This window comes from Bombina bombina, chromosome 12 (assembly GCF_027579735.1).
Source record: "Bombina bombina isolate aBomBom1 chromosome 12, aBomBom1.pri, whole genome shotgun sequence".
Taxonomy (NCBI): domain Eukaryota; kingdom Metazoa; phylum Chordata; class Amphibia; order Anura; family Bombinatoridae; genus Bombina; species Bombina bombina.
Genome location: NC_069510.1, coordinates 85070481 through 85086668, shown reverse-complemented (window position 1 = coordinate 85086668; position 16188 = coordinate 85070481). Strand labels below are relative to the sequence as shown.

The 16188-nt window shown below is 38.7% G+C and overlaps 1 protein-coding gene across 4 annotated transcripts in view; it reads right to left on the bottom strand.

Moving 5' to 3' along the window:
- The window catches only part of FLNA (filamin A), a 186389-nt gene that overhangs the window by 20336 nt on the left and 149865 nt on the right, over nt 1–16188 (bottom strand). For all 4 annotated transcript variants that reach the window (XM_053695964.1, XM_053695961.1, XM_053695963.1 and 1 more), the window contains 6 exons: nt 11171–11323; nt 10894–11016; nt 10526–10792; nt 9397–9534; nt 9107–9222; nt 5633–5765 (listed from right to left, as the gene is read on the bottom strand). In XM_053695964.1, the coding sequence (XP_053551939.1) occupies nt 5633–5765; nt 9107–9222; nt 9397–9534; nt 10526–10792; nt 10894–11016; nt 11171–11323 (930 nt within the window). The remainder of the gene's footprint in view (nt 1–5632; nt 5766–9106; nt 9223–9396; nt 9535–10525; nt 10793–10893; nt 11017–11170; nt 11324–16188) is intronic.

The window sequence follows — 16188 nt, the reverse complement described above, 5'->3', positions numbered from 1 at the left end:
GATATCTCAGATTCCGCAGCAAGGTGGAAATGTTGCCAAACATTACAATTAAAAGGACATAAGCCATTTTTTTTCCCATAATTCATCAGATAAGAGTGCCATTTTTTTAATAATTTTCCAACTTAGTTAAAAAATATTTTATTATAAGGCGAAAGATAATCTGTACAAACCGTAGAATAAAAAAGCAATATACAATACAACCAATTTTGTTTTGAAGTTTCAAGTCATTTTCTAGTATATATCTCCCCACCCCCTCAAAAAAGCCACCTTTTCAAATCCTCCTCTTCCTCCACTATTAATAAAATATTTACTATTTAGAAATGGTAAACCTCACGCCGTTACTCCACCTGCATCTGCTACTTTAGCTGAGCGATGACTAATCCGGCTTCATCCAATTGTAGCTGGACAACAAGTGGAGCATGCAATGATTGGTGGAAGCCAGATTAGTCATTCCTCAGCTAAAGAAAGTAGGAGATGTGGGCGGAGGAATTGCACAATGTTTACCATCTCTAAAAAGGAAATATTTTAGAAATGCTGCGTCTTATCAATTAAAGTGCCCCTGTTTTTTTTATAGTAATTTTATGTAGTAGCCAGAAAACTTGACAATCCCTTTAAGGAGACTATTGATAGAATGATTTTTTGTTTATACCCTTTTAAATACAACTCTAACCATTGCCAGACTTATTCTGCTCTTATAAGTTCAAACTAGACCTATTTTTTGAAGATTTTGTGGAAAAGTATATCCACGTAGGCTCAAGAGCTGCCGATTGCTAGTTAAGAAGAGATACATATGTGCAGTCACCAAACAGTAGGTGCATTGCTGCTTCTTCAACAAAGGACACCAAAGAATGAAGCAAATTAAATAGAAATAAATTGGAGTTTTAAAATGACACGCCCCATCTAAATCATGAAAGAAGAATTTGGGGTTTCATGTGCCTTTAAAAATTAAATATGAAAGTAAAAATGCTAATGATTGAGAGATCCAAATTTACCTTGTTGTGGTTTGCATGAGAGCATACCGAGGTAGGCTCAGTAACATGTATGTCTACAAACAGGTTTGTAAAGGTTATAAACACTGCTGCATTATATTATCACATAAGGGAAAAGCAGTCTTCACTCGAAAAACACAGCAGAGCCTGTTCTACATTTTAGTTTCCTTAAAGGACCAGGAAATACAGTAGTTTTGCATAAACAAACGCACTAGCACTTAGTCTGAACTTCAAAATAAGCAGTAGATTTTTGTCTGATAAATTTCAAAGTTATGTCTATTTCTACCACTATCATGTGACATCCATCAGCCAATCACAAATGCATATACGTATATTCTGAATTCTTGCACATGCTCAGGAGCTGGTGACGCAAAAATTGTAAATGTAAAAAGACTCTGCACATTTTGTTAATGGAAGAAAAACTGGAAAGTTGTTTAAAATTGCTGCTCTTTCTGAATAATGAAAGTTTCATTTTGACGAGTGTCGCTTTAACCCCCTATATCTGTAGAACCAATGCAAAGTCCAACTGAGAATCGCCCTTTACAAAAGTAAGCAAAATCGATTAGCCAAACGCGTAATACGCCTACATTGTTACTGGTTTACAAAAAGTAGCAGGGAAAGGTGAAGTAATTTATCAGGTAAGCATAAATTCTGTTTTCTCCAACATTGGTGTGTCCGGTCCACGGCGTCATCCATAACTTGTGGGAACCAATACCAAAGCTTTAGGACACGGATGAAGGGAGGGAGCCAATCAGGTTACCTAAACGGAAGGCACCACGGCTTGCAAAACCTCTCCCCCAAAAATAGCCTTCGAAGAAGCAAAAGTATCAAATTTGTAGAATTTGGCAAAAGTGTGCAGGGAAGACCAAGTCGCTGCCTTGCATATCTGATCAACAGAAGCCTCGTTCTTGAAGGCCCATGTGGAAGCTACAGCCCTAGTAGAGTGAGCTGTGACTCTTTCAGGAGGCTGTCGTCCGGCAGTCTCATAAGCCAATCGGATGATGCTTTTCAGCCAAAAGGAAAGAGGTAGCAGTAGCTTTTTGACCTCTCCTTTTACCAGAATAGACGACAGAGAAGATGTTTGTCTGAAATCCTTTGTTGCTTCTAGATAAAACTTTAAAGCACGGACTACATCTAAATTGTGTAACAAACGTTCCTTCTTTGAAACTGGATTCGGACACAAAGAAGGTACAAATATTTCCTGGTTAATATTCTTGTTGGAAACAACCTTTGGAAGAAAACCAGGTTTTGTACGCTAAACGACCTTATCTGCATGGAACACCAGATAGGGCGGAGTACACTGTAGAGCAGATAACTCAGAAACTCTTCTAGCAGAAGAGATAGCAACTAAAAACAAAACTTTCCAAGATAACTTAATATCTATGGAATGTAAAGGTTTAAACGGAACCCCTTGGAGAACTGAAAGAACTAAATTTAAACTCCAGGGAGGAGTCAACGGCCTGTAAACAGGCCTGATCCTGACCAAAGCCTGCACAAAGGCTTGAACATCTGGCACAGCCGCCAGTCGTTTGTGTAACAAGACAGATAAAGCAGAAATCTGTCCCTTTAGAGAACTCTCTGATAATTCCTTATCCAAACCCTCTTGTAGGAAGGAAAGGATCCTGGGAATTTTATCTTACTCCATGAGAATCCCTTTGATTCACACCAACAGATATATCTTTTCCATATTTTATGGTAAATCTTTCTAGTTACAGGTTTTCTGGCTTGTACCAGAGTATCACAGAATCCGAAAACCCACGCTTAGATAAAATCAAGCGTTCAATTTCCAAGCCGTCAGCTGGAGAGAGACTAGATTTGGATGTTCGAATGGACCCTGTACCAGAAGATCTTGTCTCAAAGGTAGCTTCCATGGTGGAGCCGATGACATATTCACCAGGTCTGCATACCAAGTCCTGCGTGGCCACGCAGGAGCTATCAAAATCACAGAGTCCCTCTACTGTTTGATCCTGGCTACCAGCCTGGGAATGAGAGGAAACGGTGGAAAAACGTAAGCTAGGTTGAAGGTCCAAGGCACTACTAATGCATCCACTAGAGTCGCCCTGGGATCCCTGGATCTGGACCCGTAGCAAGGAACTTTGAAGTTCTGACGAGACGCCATCAGATCCATGTCTGGAATGCCCCATAATTGTGTCACAACATCAGGTTCTGCCTTTTGAGAAATTCTACCTGAATCTGAAATTTCCCCATCTGACAAAACCTCCCTCATGGCCCCTTCAGAGTGGCGTGAGGGAATGACAGAACAATTATCATCAGCGCCCTCCTGCTCTACAGTGTTTAAAACAGAGCAATCGCGCTTTCTCTGAAATTCAGGCATTTTGGATAAAAAATTAGCTATGGATTTATCCATTACTGTCGCCAATTGTTGCATAGTAACAAGCATTGGCGCGCTAGAAGTATTAGGCGACTCCTGCATGGGCAAAACTGGTATAGACACAGAGTGAGATGAAGCAGAACTATTTTTACTCTCCTCATCTGATGAATCATCTTGGGCAACCTTACTATCTGTGGCAGTACTGTCCTTACTTTGTTTGGACGCTATGGCACAATTATCACACAATTTGGAAGGGGGAGACACATTGGCTTCCATACATACAGAACATAGCTTATCTGAAGGTACAGACATGTTAAATAGGCTTAAACTTGTCAATACAGTACAAAAACCGTTTTAATTAAAACCGTTACCGTCTCTTTAAATTTTAAACAGGGCACACTTTATTACTGAATATGTGAAAAACAATGAAGGAATTGTTCAAATTTTACCAAATTTTCACCACAGTGTCTTAAAGCATTCAAAGTATTGCACCCAAATTCAGAGCTTTAACCCTTAAAATGACGAAACCGGAGCCGTTTACAGTTTTAACCCCTCTACAGTCCCAGCTACAGCCTTTGCTGCGACTTTACCAAACCCAGGGGGTATACGATACCAAATGAAGCCTTCTAGGAACCTTTTCAACTACTTTCAGATCCACACACATGCAGCTGCATGTGCTGCTCTCAAAAGTAACTGCGCAGTAATGGCGCGAAAATGAGGCTCAGCCTACTACGTGAAGGCCCTTCCTGACTGAAAAGGTGTCTAAACCAGTGCCTGACGTTAAAAAACGTTCCCCAAAGTCTATAAGTGTGAAATTCAACCTCAATCTGAATAAAATGCCCAAATAAAGCAATCGATCTTGCCCATAAAAGTGTCTACCAGTTTTATAGCCCATATTAAGCCCTTTATTCTGTTTGAGACTAAGAAAATGGCTTACCGGTCCCCATGAGGGGAAATGACAGCCTTCCAGCATTACACAGTCTTGTTAGAAATATGGCTAGTCATACCTTAAGCAGAAAAGTCTGCTAACTGTTTCCCCCAACTGAAGTTAATTCATCTCAACAGTCCTATGTGGAAACAGCAAACGATTTTAGTTACTGCTGCTAAAATATTCCTCTCAAACAGAACTCTTCATCTTTTTCTGTTTCAGAGTAAATAGTACATACCAGCACCATTTCAAAATAAACTCTTGATAGTAGAATAAAAAACTACAACTAAACACCACATACTCTTAACCATCTCCGTGGAGATGTTGCCTGTGCAAAGGCAAAGAGAATGACTGGGGTGGGCGGAGCCTAGGAGGGACTATATGGACAGCTTTTGCTGTACTCTTTGCCATTTCCTGTTGGGGAAGAGATATTCCCACAAGTTATGGATGACGCCGTGGACCGGACACACCAATGTTTGAGAAATCACCCCATTCCGGTATTAGCTTCCCTGCGCTCTTTTTTTCAACTTCACCTTTCCCTGTACACTTTCATTGGAAGAATAGAGGTAGCTTCCTTTAGCAATAAGAGCATATACCCTAACAGAGCAGAGAATATATCCCTACCAGAGCACATTTACAATATGTAGCAGCCACATTGAGACTATTTCCCTGGATGATCTTCTGACTGCTATACAGCTTTTTAATTTTACAGCCCCAGAAATAGCCGAGATCCCCCAAAAGTATAATGCTGAAATTTATTTTAGACACCACCTCGGTAATTACATTGAACTGAATAAAAACAGGATATTGATAAGGGCAGCGAGTACGTCTGCGTTCAAGAATGTACAATTTCAAGAGGTCTCCCATATTAATTGGCCTCAGCATAGCTCAGACAAACTGCAAAACAATTGGAATTAGCAACATTATAACAGTGGCTGACTGTTACAGATGAGCTTTTGAGTACTTTGAATCGTGAGAAAAAAAAAAATGGGTTTCATGTCTCTGAGAACATGATATCAAGGTAGGCTCAGGAGCTGCTGATTGGTGGCTGCACATATATGCCTCATATTATTGGCTCACCCAATGTGTTCAGCTTGCTCCCAGTATTGGATTGTTGCTTCAACAAAAGATACAAAAAGAATGAAGCAAGTTAAATAGAAGTAAACTGGAAAGTGGTTTAAAATTGTATTATCTATCTGAATCATGAAAGAAAAAAAGAAAAAAACTGTTTCATGTCCCTTTAAGTGTCACCATCTTTTTGCCTGATCATCTTTTAACTTAAAGGTGCACAAGTCAATGATAAAAGTATTAAAAAAAGTAGAATTATGTACATTATATACATTACATTGGCCTTGGCAGGGGAAAAAAAATAATATAACTCACCTTCATCAATTTCTGTTACATAACACTCCTCTAGAGCGCCTGACGGACTGTGTACTTTGGCGTCTAGAAGTCCTTTGGCACCATTAAGACTTACTGCAAAAGAGGCTGGCTGGTTGACCTTTAACCCTGACTCCTAAAAACACATCACATGGTTAAGGAACATCAGCGACATAGTAAATGTAATACTTACCCACTCTCAAGCCTTGTTTAATGAGGGAGAGAAAGGTATTGGGAGACTTAAGACCTGACACATAGCATGTATAAGGGAAGCCGGTACTTTATTTATCATGAGGCAAATAAAACTGTTCTATGCTCTGAACCTGCAACTGATATTTATGAAGCAGTAGTTTAAACTGTTGCTTTCTAAACCCTCTCCACCACCTATAGAAATCCCCCAGGAATCATTCTACCATGGTGATTGACAAGCACTGCTCTCGTGTAATTGGCTGCACAAGAACAAATAGGTGGAGCTTGTGCAATGCTAAATACTGTATGAGGAACAAATGTGCCCCATATTTGCAATGAAATGCAGAGTTTTACAACGTGAACCTTGTCCGTATACAGATGAATACATCTAGCCCTATGTTAAAGGGACATTGTACACTTTTTTCCCTTTGCATAAATGTTTTGCAGATCCATTTATATAGCCCACCTGGGAGTCTTGTAACAATGTACATTTTAGCTTATTTTTAAGAACATTGTGCTGATTTTCAGACTCCTAACCAAGACCCAAAGTATCAGACGTAGACTTAGATTACGCAAACAGGAGCCCCAGGAATCTGTAGACCTGTCTTTTCATATACAGGGGGGGGGGGTCTTCTCTCCCTGCTTTCCAAACCCCCTTTACTGGGAACGTCAAGTCAAAATTAAACTTTCATGATTCAGATAGAGCATGCAATTTTAAACAACCTTCCATTTTACTTTTATTATCAAATTTGCCCTGTTCTCTTTGTATCCTTTGTTGAAAAATAAACCTAAGTAGGCTGATAGGAGCTTATGAGTGTTAACTTGTCTATAGCACACTATGGCAGTAGTGTTTACAGCAATGTTATACATAGTTACAAACACTGCTGCTCCTGAGCTTGCCAATGATTACTCTTTAACAAAGGATACCAAAGAACTCTGCAAAATTGACAATAGAAGTAAATTGGAAAGTCGTTTAAAATTTCATGCTTTATCCAATCAATTTAAAGTTTAACATTTTGACTTTACTGTCCCTTAAAATAACAAAAACCTTCCCTCATACAACAGGCAGTGTCAGCCACAAGTCTCATAACTCATTCTCTCCAGCTTTAAACATCAGCATGTCCGCAAATTTGTTAAAAATGTCCTGTTCGAAGCCTTTAAGAGAGACACGAGAAAAACACACTGAGAACCTCTTGAGCCAGCTGGGAGATTTCTCAAGAACAGGTTGAGTAAAGAGATTTCTAGATAGATATAAAGGTTGGAAATAGCTATGTACAGAATGGTTAGTTAAGTCAGAGAACAAGTTCCCTTTAAAGGGATAGTAAACAAAAAATATTTCATGATTTAGATAGTGCCTGCAATTTTAAGCAATTTTCTAATTTACTCCTATTATCAATTTTTCTTCGTTCTCTTGGAATCTTTGAGAAAGCAGAAATGTAAGATTAAGAGGCGGCACATTGTCAGTTTACCAACCTGGGTAGCACTTGCTGATTGGTGGCTACATTAACCCACCAATCAGCCAGAGCTACCCAGGTGCTGAACCAAAAATGGGCCGGCTCCTAAGCTTAATATTAATGCTTTTTAAATAACGATAGAACAAAGAAAAATAGTTAATAGGAGTAAATTAGAAAGTTGCTTAAAATTGCCTGCTCTGTCTGAATCATGAAAGGAAAAAAAAAAAGTTGGGTTTACTATCCCTTTTAAGAAACAGAAAAAAAGGTTTGATTGAAATGGGGAAATGGTAAGTAATGTCATTTTCTATATCCACATTAGTAAATACACGTAAGCCTTCCTTCACTTGAGACCAGCTCTTCGGGGTCGATTATCAAAAAGGTCTCTGGTCTGGTGAGATTCTATAAGAATGCTCGCCAGCCCTATTTCCCTGGTGGAATTCTATAGAGCCACTGCATTTTCGTATGGGAAGGAGATTCATACATTACAAAAATGCACAATTAAAAATCGTAATGTATAAAACTTAAAAAAAAATAAAAAAAAAAAAATGTAACCATTCACAGAAAAATACACAGGGAAAAAAAATTAAATTAAAAAAAAAAATTGTATGTCAAGGTGCATCAAAAATCGTAACAAAAAATAGTTCACCAAAAATCATATTTTATCAAAAATGTAAAAATGTATATTTCAATAACACAGGAATAAATCATTAAATATGCACAGTATAAATCATAATTTAAGGGGACACTGAACCCAAATTTTTTATTTTGTGATTCAGATAGAGCATGCAATTTTAAGCAACTTTCTAATTTACTCCTATCAAATTTTCTTCATTCTCTTGGTATCTTTATTTGAAATGCAAGAATGTAAGTTTAGATGCCGGCCCATTTTTGGTAAACACACTGTTGTTTTTGCTGATAAATTCACCCACCAATAATTAAGTGTTTTCCATGGTCCTAAACCAAAAAAAATAGCTTAGATGTCTTCTTTTTCAAATAAAGAAAGCAAGAGAACGAAGACAAATTAATAGGAGTAAATTAGAAAGTTGCTTAAATTTGCATGTTCTATCTGAATCATAAAGAAAACAATTGGGTTCAGCGTCCCTTTAAGTACACGGGATGTGCAAAAAACAGAAATTAATATTTATCAGTTGGAAATACAAAGTAATTGTTTTTTGTAAAATGGGCTGAACACGAGTATATGAAGTTCTCTCAAAACCAAGCGTAACTACCTATAAATTTCTGCTCTACGGTTCTCATTCTTGTCTCGCAAATGAAAAGGTGGCGAGCCGTTATCAAAATACCCTAATAGACAAACCAATGCATACAAAAATATAGCAGACTGTAAGATGCTATACGTAGAAAGCAACGTAATGTGATTTATATCAGATGCAGAATTTTTAAAATGAGCCCCCTGCTTACTTCACCCTATGAAGCATAGTGTCCCTTTCCAGCGAGCTCCATTAATTTCAATAGGACACATTGCGCCACTTGTAGAGACTGCCCCTTTTAAAGATAATCCCCCACCAGGACTGCCCCTGCGAGGGTCCGTGTGAAAAACCACGTTTAATCTGGCTAGGTGAAGATAATCGGCCCCTTAGTTCTGAAGTTTCAATGTTGGGAGGACTTCAGTATAATAAACTACGTAGATGTCAGCGATGAAGTGTTTGCTTCCTCTGAACTTGTATAAGCAGAGACGGTATTTACCCAATTAGTACAAAAGCAATGCACTATGGGCTAGTTATTGTAAGGGTTAAGGAAATAGGCTCTAGTCAGCTGCTCAGGAGGCAAATTCTCTGCCCAGTCATTAGGGCCAAGGTTTTTCCCAATGCCTCACCTGAAGACTAGAAACAGTAAGCCTGCGGGCATCATCCGATGGGGAACCCACTGGAACCACAAACGGGCTATCAGGAATATGTTCGTCATTGAATTTGACCGAGACTTCATAGTCACCTAGGAGAGTGAAAACAAACACAAGGTTAATTTAATGAATTTGATTTATGGTCAAATGCAAAAATGAGCAACTAATTATGTCATTGCAGTAGCGGTCACATAATTATCAAGGCCCATCTCATGTGCATTTTCATTGCGTTCTTATAACACCGACTACATCTGTCAAGTACGTACCAGGTTCCTGTACGAGGTAGGACACACCACATGACCCATCTTTACGATCTTCAAAAGCTATTTCTGCTTTGCTGGGGCCCTCTACAGCTATAGAAAGACCTCCAGCCCCAGCCTCTCTTGTCCAGATACTGAATTCAGCTGTTAAACAATTTAAAAAATTAATTAAAAACACAAATGTCTATAAAATCAACGTATTTATATTTGAGATACACAACTGTTTTAGTCACCGAAGTGCCAATCTATTCCAAAACATGTATTTTTTTTCAAACAAAAAACAATGCTATATTAAATGGACAGTCAAGTCAAAATTAAACTCATGATTCATAGAAACAGATATTGACGGCAGATAAGAACCATAGGCCCAGCAAGTCTGCCCAATATTACCTGAAAGTATAAACTTATCTAACTCGTAAAAAAGCCTTATACTTGTCCCAGGCATTTTGAAAGTCGCCCACCGTGTTTGTCATTGCTACCTCTTGAGCAAGTTCAATCCATAAATCAATCGCTCTGTAAAGTGCTTCCTCAAGTTACTCCTGAATCTACTACCCTTCAGCTTGAGATCATGACTGCTTATTCTGGAATTTTCCATTATATATAAAATACCCACAGCCTTACTAAGCCCTTTAACATACTTCAAAGTAGCTATATCACCTCTTTCCCTTTTCTCCTCTAAGCTATACATATTTAGGATATAGCCCATCTAATCAGTGCATTTTTACAGGTTTTCACAGCTAGAGGGCGTTAGTTCATGTGTACCATATAGATACCATTGTGCTCATGCCCATGGAGGTACCTAGGAGTCAGCACTGATTGACTAAAATGCAAGTTTGTCAAAAGAACCAAAATAAGAGGGCAGTCTGTAGAGACTTATATACAAGGTAATCACAGAGGTAAAAAATGTATTAATATAACCTTGCTGGCTATGCAAGACTGGGTAATGGGTAATAAAAGGATTATCTATTTTATTAAACAAAACAAAAAATTTGGTGTAAACTGTCCCTTTAATATGCAGTTTCCTATTTTTCTCTGCACTAAACATTTCTTCCATTTGAGACATGGCGTCTAGGAAAGACTCAAAACTGGCTAAATGCGAACACCGTTTTTATATTTTAAAATTCTATGGCTTTACCTGGTGTTCCAACTTCTGCCCTCTCCAGACCAGGACCACCAGCCCGCACTTTGTGAGCTCCTCCCTCACCCAGGGGACCGACTGTAAACTGGAAGGGGCTCCCAGGAACATGTTGACCCTTGTACTTGACACTGACCGTGTGTACGCCCATTTCAGTGGGAACAAAACGTATACAGTATGTATTGTTCTCGCCTTCCATGATTTCAGCATCGTGAATGTTTCCAGACGGGCTGGTGACTTGAGCAGTCATGTCATGAACATTTATTTCTGAAGGAATAAAATAAAAAAAATAAAGTAACTTAAACTACATAAGCTAAAAAAAAAACAAGTCTTCTGCAATGTACAAATGTCTCCTACTATGTTCTTACCAGGAATTTTCAGGCTCAGGTCACACTGACTACCAATGTTTGCCACAGAAGGTGTAGTGCGTCTCCGTGTAATACTCTCTTTCATACGCCCTTCCCCTGTAACTTTGACAGAGAATGGACTTCCTGCAAAACACAAAAGCACTTTCAGCGGATGAGCCTCAAAAAAGGTTGAATCCTTAGGTTCCAGGTATACGCCGAGCAATGACAAAGATGGAGAAGAATTTCTAACACTCCAATTGTTCCCCCCCCCCCCCATCTAACTACATAAAGTGGTCACCTGGCACATGCTGGTCAGCAAACTTTATATTAATGATATAGTTTCCAGGCTCTGTTGGGCAGTAGGTGACTTTACAGGTTCCATCTTCCAAGTCCTCTGTATTGATGTCTACTTTGCTGGGTCCCTCAATAGATAGACTAAGACCGCCATAGCCTGCAGGAGAGAAGCTTTGGGTCAATACACATGGGAGATGGCTCGTTGAAATTATTTTCTTTTTTATTTACATTTGAACCACAAAATGTGAGCAGGAAATTGTGTTTGAATCAAATTTAAAAGGACAGCAGAGTAGGTTTTATTAGGACTGGTTAAATATATTTTAGAATTTTTGTGCTGTTGAGAACGCTCACCGTCTACAAACAGATTTGCAGGAGTCGTCCTGGTAAGCCAGCAATGTGTACAAGCATGTTCTTATTTAAAATTAAACCACTTTTTAATTACAATTAAAGGGGCACAAGTTAAAACAGACAGTAAAGTCAAACATGATTCAGTTAGACAAATTTGACAATTTCCAACTTTTGTTATCAAATTTGCATTGTTATCCTGGTATCTTATTGAAGAGGGAAACTAGGTAGGCTCATGAGAGCTCGGCAGCATGCACGTGCCTTTAGTACTCTTGCATCATTATTTGTAGCTTTGTTATACATACAATATTGCAAAACACTGCTGCCATGGAGTACTAAAGACTCGTGCACACTGGTGAGCCCTTATGAGCCTACCTAATGTTATTCTTCAATAAGAGATACAAAGAGAATGCAAATTTGATAAGTAAATTGGAAAGTTTAATTTCGACTTTACTGTCCCTTTAAACTCATGCAATTCCATAAACTTTCAAAATTTACTATTATTATCCATTTTTGCCGTCCATGTTGTGCACACTGAGACACCAGCTTCTATTATGTATGTGCAAGAGTTAATAGTATAGGTATGTGAGCGTGATTGGCTGATGGATGTCACATTATCAAAAAAACATAATTTATGTAAGAACTTACCTGATAAATTCATTTCTTTCATATTAGCAAGAGTCCATGAGCTAGTGACGTATGGGATATACATTCCTACCAGGAGGGGCAAAGTTTCCCAAACCTTAAAATGCCTATAAATACACCCCTCACCACACCCACAATTCAGTTTAACGAATAGCCAAGAAGTGGGGTGATAAGAAAAAAGTGCGAAAGCATATAAAATAAGGAATTGGAATAATTGTGCTTTATACAAAATCATAACCACCACAAAAAAAGGGCGGGCCTCATGGACTCTTGCTAATATGAAAGAAATGAATTTATCAGGTAAGTTCTTACATAAATTATGTTTTCTTTCATGTAATTAGCAAGAGTCCATGAGCTAGTGACGTATGGGATAATGACTACCCAAGAAGTGGATCTTTCCACACAAGAGTCACTAGAGAGGGAGGGATAAAATAAAGACAGCCAATTCCTGCTGAAAATAATCCACACCCAAAATAAAGTTTAATGAAAAACATAAGCAGAAGATTCAAACTGAAACCGCTGCCTGAAGTACTTTTCTACCAAAAACTGCTTCAGAAGAAGAAAATACATCAAAATGGTAGAATTTAGTAAAAGTATGCAAAGAGGACCAAGTCGCTGCTTTGCAGATCTGGTCAACCGAAGCTTCATTCCTAAACGCCCAGGAAATAGAAACTGACCTAGTAGAATGAGCTGTAATTCTCTGAGGCGGAGTTTTACCCGACTCAACATAGGCAAGATGAATTAAAGATTTCAACCAAGATGCCAAAGAAATGGCAGAAGCTTTCTGGCCTTTTCTAGAACCGGAAAAAATAACAAATAGACTAGAAGTCTTACGAAAAGATTTCGTAGCTTCAACATAATAATATTTCAAAGCTCTAACAACATCCAAAGAATGCAACGATTTCTCCTTAGAATTCTTAGGATTAGGACATAATGAAGGAACCACAATTTCTCTACTAATGTTGTTGGAATTCACAACTTTAGGTAAAAATTCAAAAGAAGTTCGCAACACCGCCTTATCCTGATGAAAAATCAGAAAAGGAGACTCACAAGAAAGAGCAGATAATTCAGAAACTCTTCTGGCAGAAGAGATGGCCAAAAGGAACAAAAAAACTTTCCAAGAAAGTAATTTAATATCCAATGAATGCATAGGTTCAAATGGAGGAGCTTGAAGAGCCCCCAGAACCAAATTCAAACTCCAAGGAGGAGAAATTGACTTAATGACAGGCTTTATACGAACCAAAGCTTGTACAAAACAATGAATATCAGGAAGAATAGCAATCTTTCTGTGAAAAAGAACAGAAAGAGCAGAGATTTGTCCTTTCAAGGAACTTGCGGACAAACCTTTATCTAAACCATCCTGAAGAAACTGTAAAATTCTCGGAATTCTAAAAGAATGCCAAGAAAAATGATGAGAAAGACACCAAGAAATATAAGTCTTCCAGACTCTATAATATATCTCTCTGGATACAGATGTACGAGCCTGTAACATAGTATTAATCACAGAGTCAGAGAAACCTCTTTGACCAAGAATCAAGCGTTCAATCGCCATACCTTTAAATTTAAGGATTTCAGATCCTGATGGAAAAAAAGGACCTTGAGACAAAAGGTCTGGTCTTAACGGAAGAGTCCACGGTTGGCAAGAGGCCATCCGGACAAGATCCGCATACCAAAACCTGTAAGGCCATGCCGGAGCTACCAGCAGAACAAACGAGCATTCCTTCAGAATCTTGGAGGTTACTCTTGGAAGAAGAACTAGAGGCGGAAAGATATAGGGAGGATGATACTTCCAAGGAAGTGATAATGCATCCACTGCCTCCGCCTGAGGATCCCGGGATCTGGACAGATACCTGGGAAGTTTCTTGTTTAGATGAGAAGCCATCAGATCTATTTCTGGAAGTTCCTACATTTGAACAATCTGAAGAAATACCTCTGGGTGAAGAGACCATTCGCCCGGATGCAACGTTTGACGACTGAGATAATCCGCTTTCCAATTGTCCATACCTGGGATATGAACCGCAGAGATTAGACAGGAGCTGGATTCCGCCCAAACCAAAATTCGAGATACTTCTTTCATAGCCAGAGGACTGTGAGTCCCTCCTTGATGATTGATGTATGCCACAGTTGTGACATTGTCTATCTGAAAACAAATGAACAACTCTCTCTTCAGAAGAGGCCAAGACTGAAGAGCTCTGAAAATTGCACGGAGTTCAAAAATATTGATCGGAAATCTCACCTGAGATTCCCAAACCCCTTGTGCCGTCAGATACCCCCACACAGCTCCCCAACCTGTAAGACTTGCATCTGTTGAGATTATAGTCCAGGTCGGAAGAACAAAGAAGCCCCCTGAACTAAACAATGGTGATCTGTCCACCATGTCAGAGAGTGTTGTAAAATCGGTTTAAAGATATTAATTGAGATATCTTTGAGTAATCCCTGCACCATAGGTTCAGCATACAGAGCTGAAGAGGTCGCATGTGAAAACGAGCAAAGGAGATCGCATCTGATGCGGCAGTCCTAAGACCCAACATTTCCATGCATAAGGCTACCAAAGGGAATGATTGTGACTGAAGGTTTTGACAAGCTGATATCAATGTTAAACTTCTCTTGTCTGACAAGGACAGAGTCATAGACACTGAATTTATCTAGAAACCTAAAAAGGTTACCCTTGTCTGAGGAATCAATGAACTGATTGGTAAATTGATCCTCCAACCATGAACTTGAAGAAACAACACAAGTCGATTCGTATGAGATTCTTCGAAAATGAGAAGACTGAGCAAATACCAAGATATCGTCCAAATAAGGAAATACCAAAACCCTATTCTCTGATTACAGAAAGAAGGGCACCGAGAACCTTTGAAAAAAATTCTTGGAACTGAGGCTAAGCCAAACGGTAGAGCCACAAAACTGGTAATGCTTGTCTAAAAAGAGATTCTCAGACACTAAAAGTGATCTGGATGAATCGGAATATGCAGATACACATCCTGTAAATCTATTGTAGACATATAATGCCCTTGCTAAACAAAAGGCAGGATAGTCCTACAGTAACCATCTTGAATGTTGGTATCCTAACATAATGATTCAATAATGATAGATCCGGAACTGGTCTGAAGGAATTGACCTTCTTTGGTACAATGAAGAGATAAAATAAGACCCCAGCCCCTGTTCCAGAACTGGAACTGGCATAAATACTCCAGCCAACTCTAGATCTGAAACACATTTCAGAAATGCTGAGCCTTTGCTGTGTTAACTGGGACACGGGAAAGAAAAGAATCTCTTAGCAGGAGGCCTTAACTTGAAGCCAATTCTGTACCTTTCTGAAACAATGTTTCTGAAACCAGAGATTAAGAACGGAATTGATCCAAATTTCTTTGAAGAAAACGTAATCTGCCCCATACCAGCTGAGCTGGAATAAGGGCCGCACCTTCATAGGTACTTAGGAGCTGGCTATAGGTTTCTATAAGGCTTGGATATATTCCAAACTGGAAATAGTTTCCAAACTGATACTGCTCCTGAGGATGAAGGATCAGGCTTTTGTTCCTTGTGAGGAAAGGAACGAAAATGATTATTTACCCTGGAAAGAAAGGGAAAGCAAAGTTGACTTAGAAGACATGTCAGCATTCCAAGTTTAATCCATAAAGCTATTCTAGCTAAAATAGCTAGAGACATATACCTGACATCAACTCTAATGATATCAAAAGATGGTATCACCAATAAAATTATTAGCATGTTATAGAATAAAAATAATGCTATAAAATTATGATCTGTTACTTGTTGCGCTAAAGCTTCTAACCAAAAAGTTGAAGCTGCAGCAACATCCGCTAAAAATATAGCAGGTCTAAGAAGATTACCTGAACATAAGTAAGCTTTTCTTAGAAAGGAATCAATTTTCCTATCTAAAGGATCCTTAAATGAAGTACTATCTGCCGTAGGAATAGTAGTACATTAGCAGGAGTAGAGACAGCCCCATAACCTTAGGGATTTTTGTCCCAAAAAACTCTAATCTGTCAGATGGCACAGGATATAATTTGC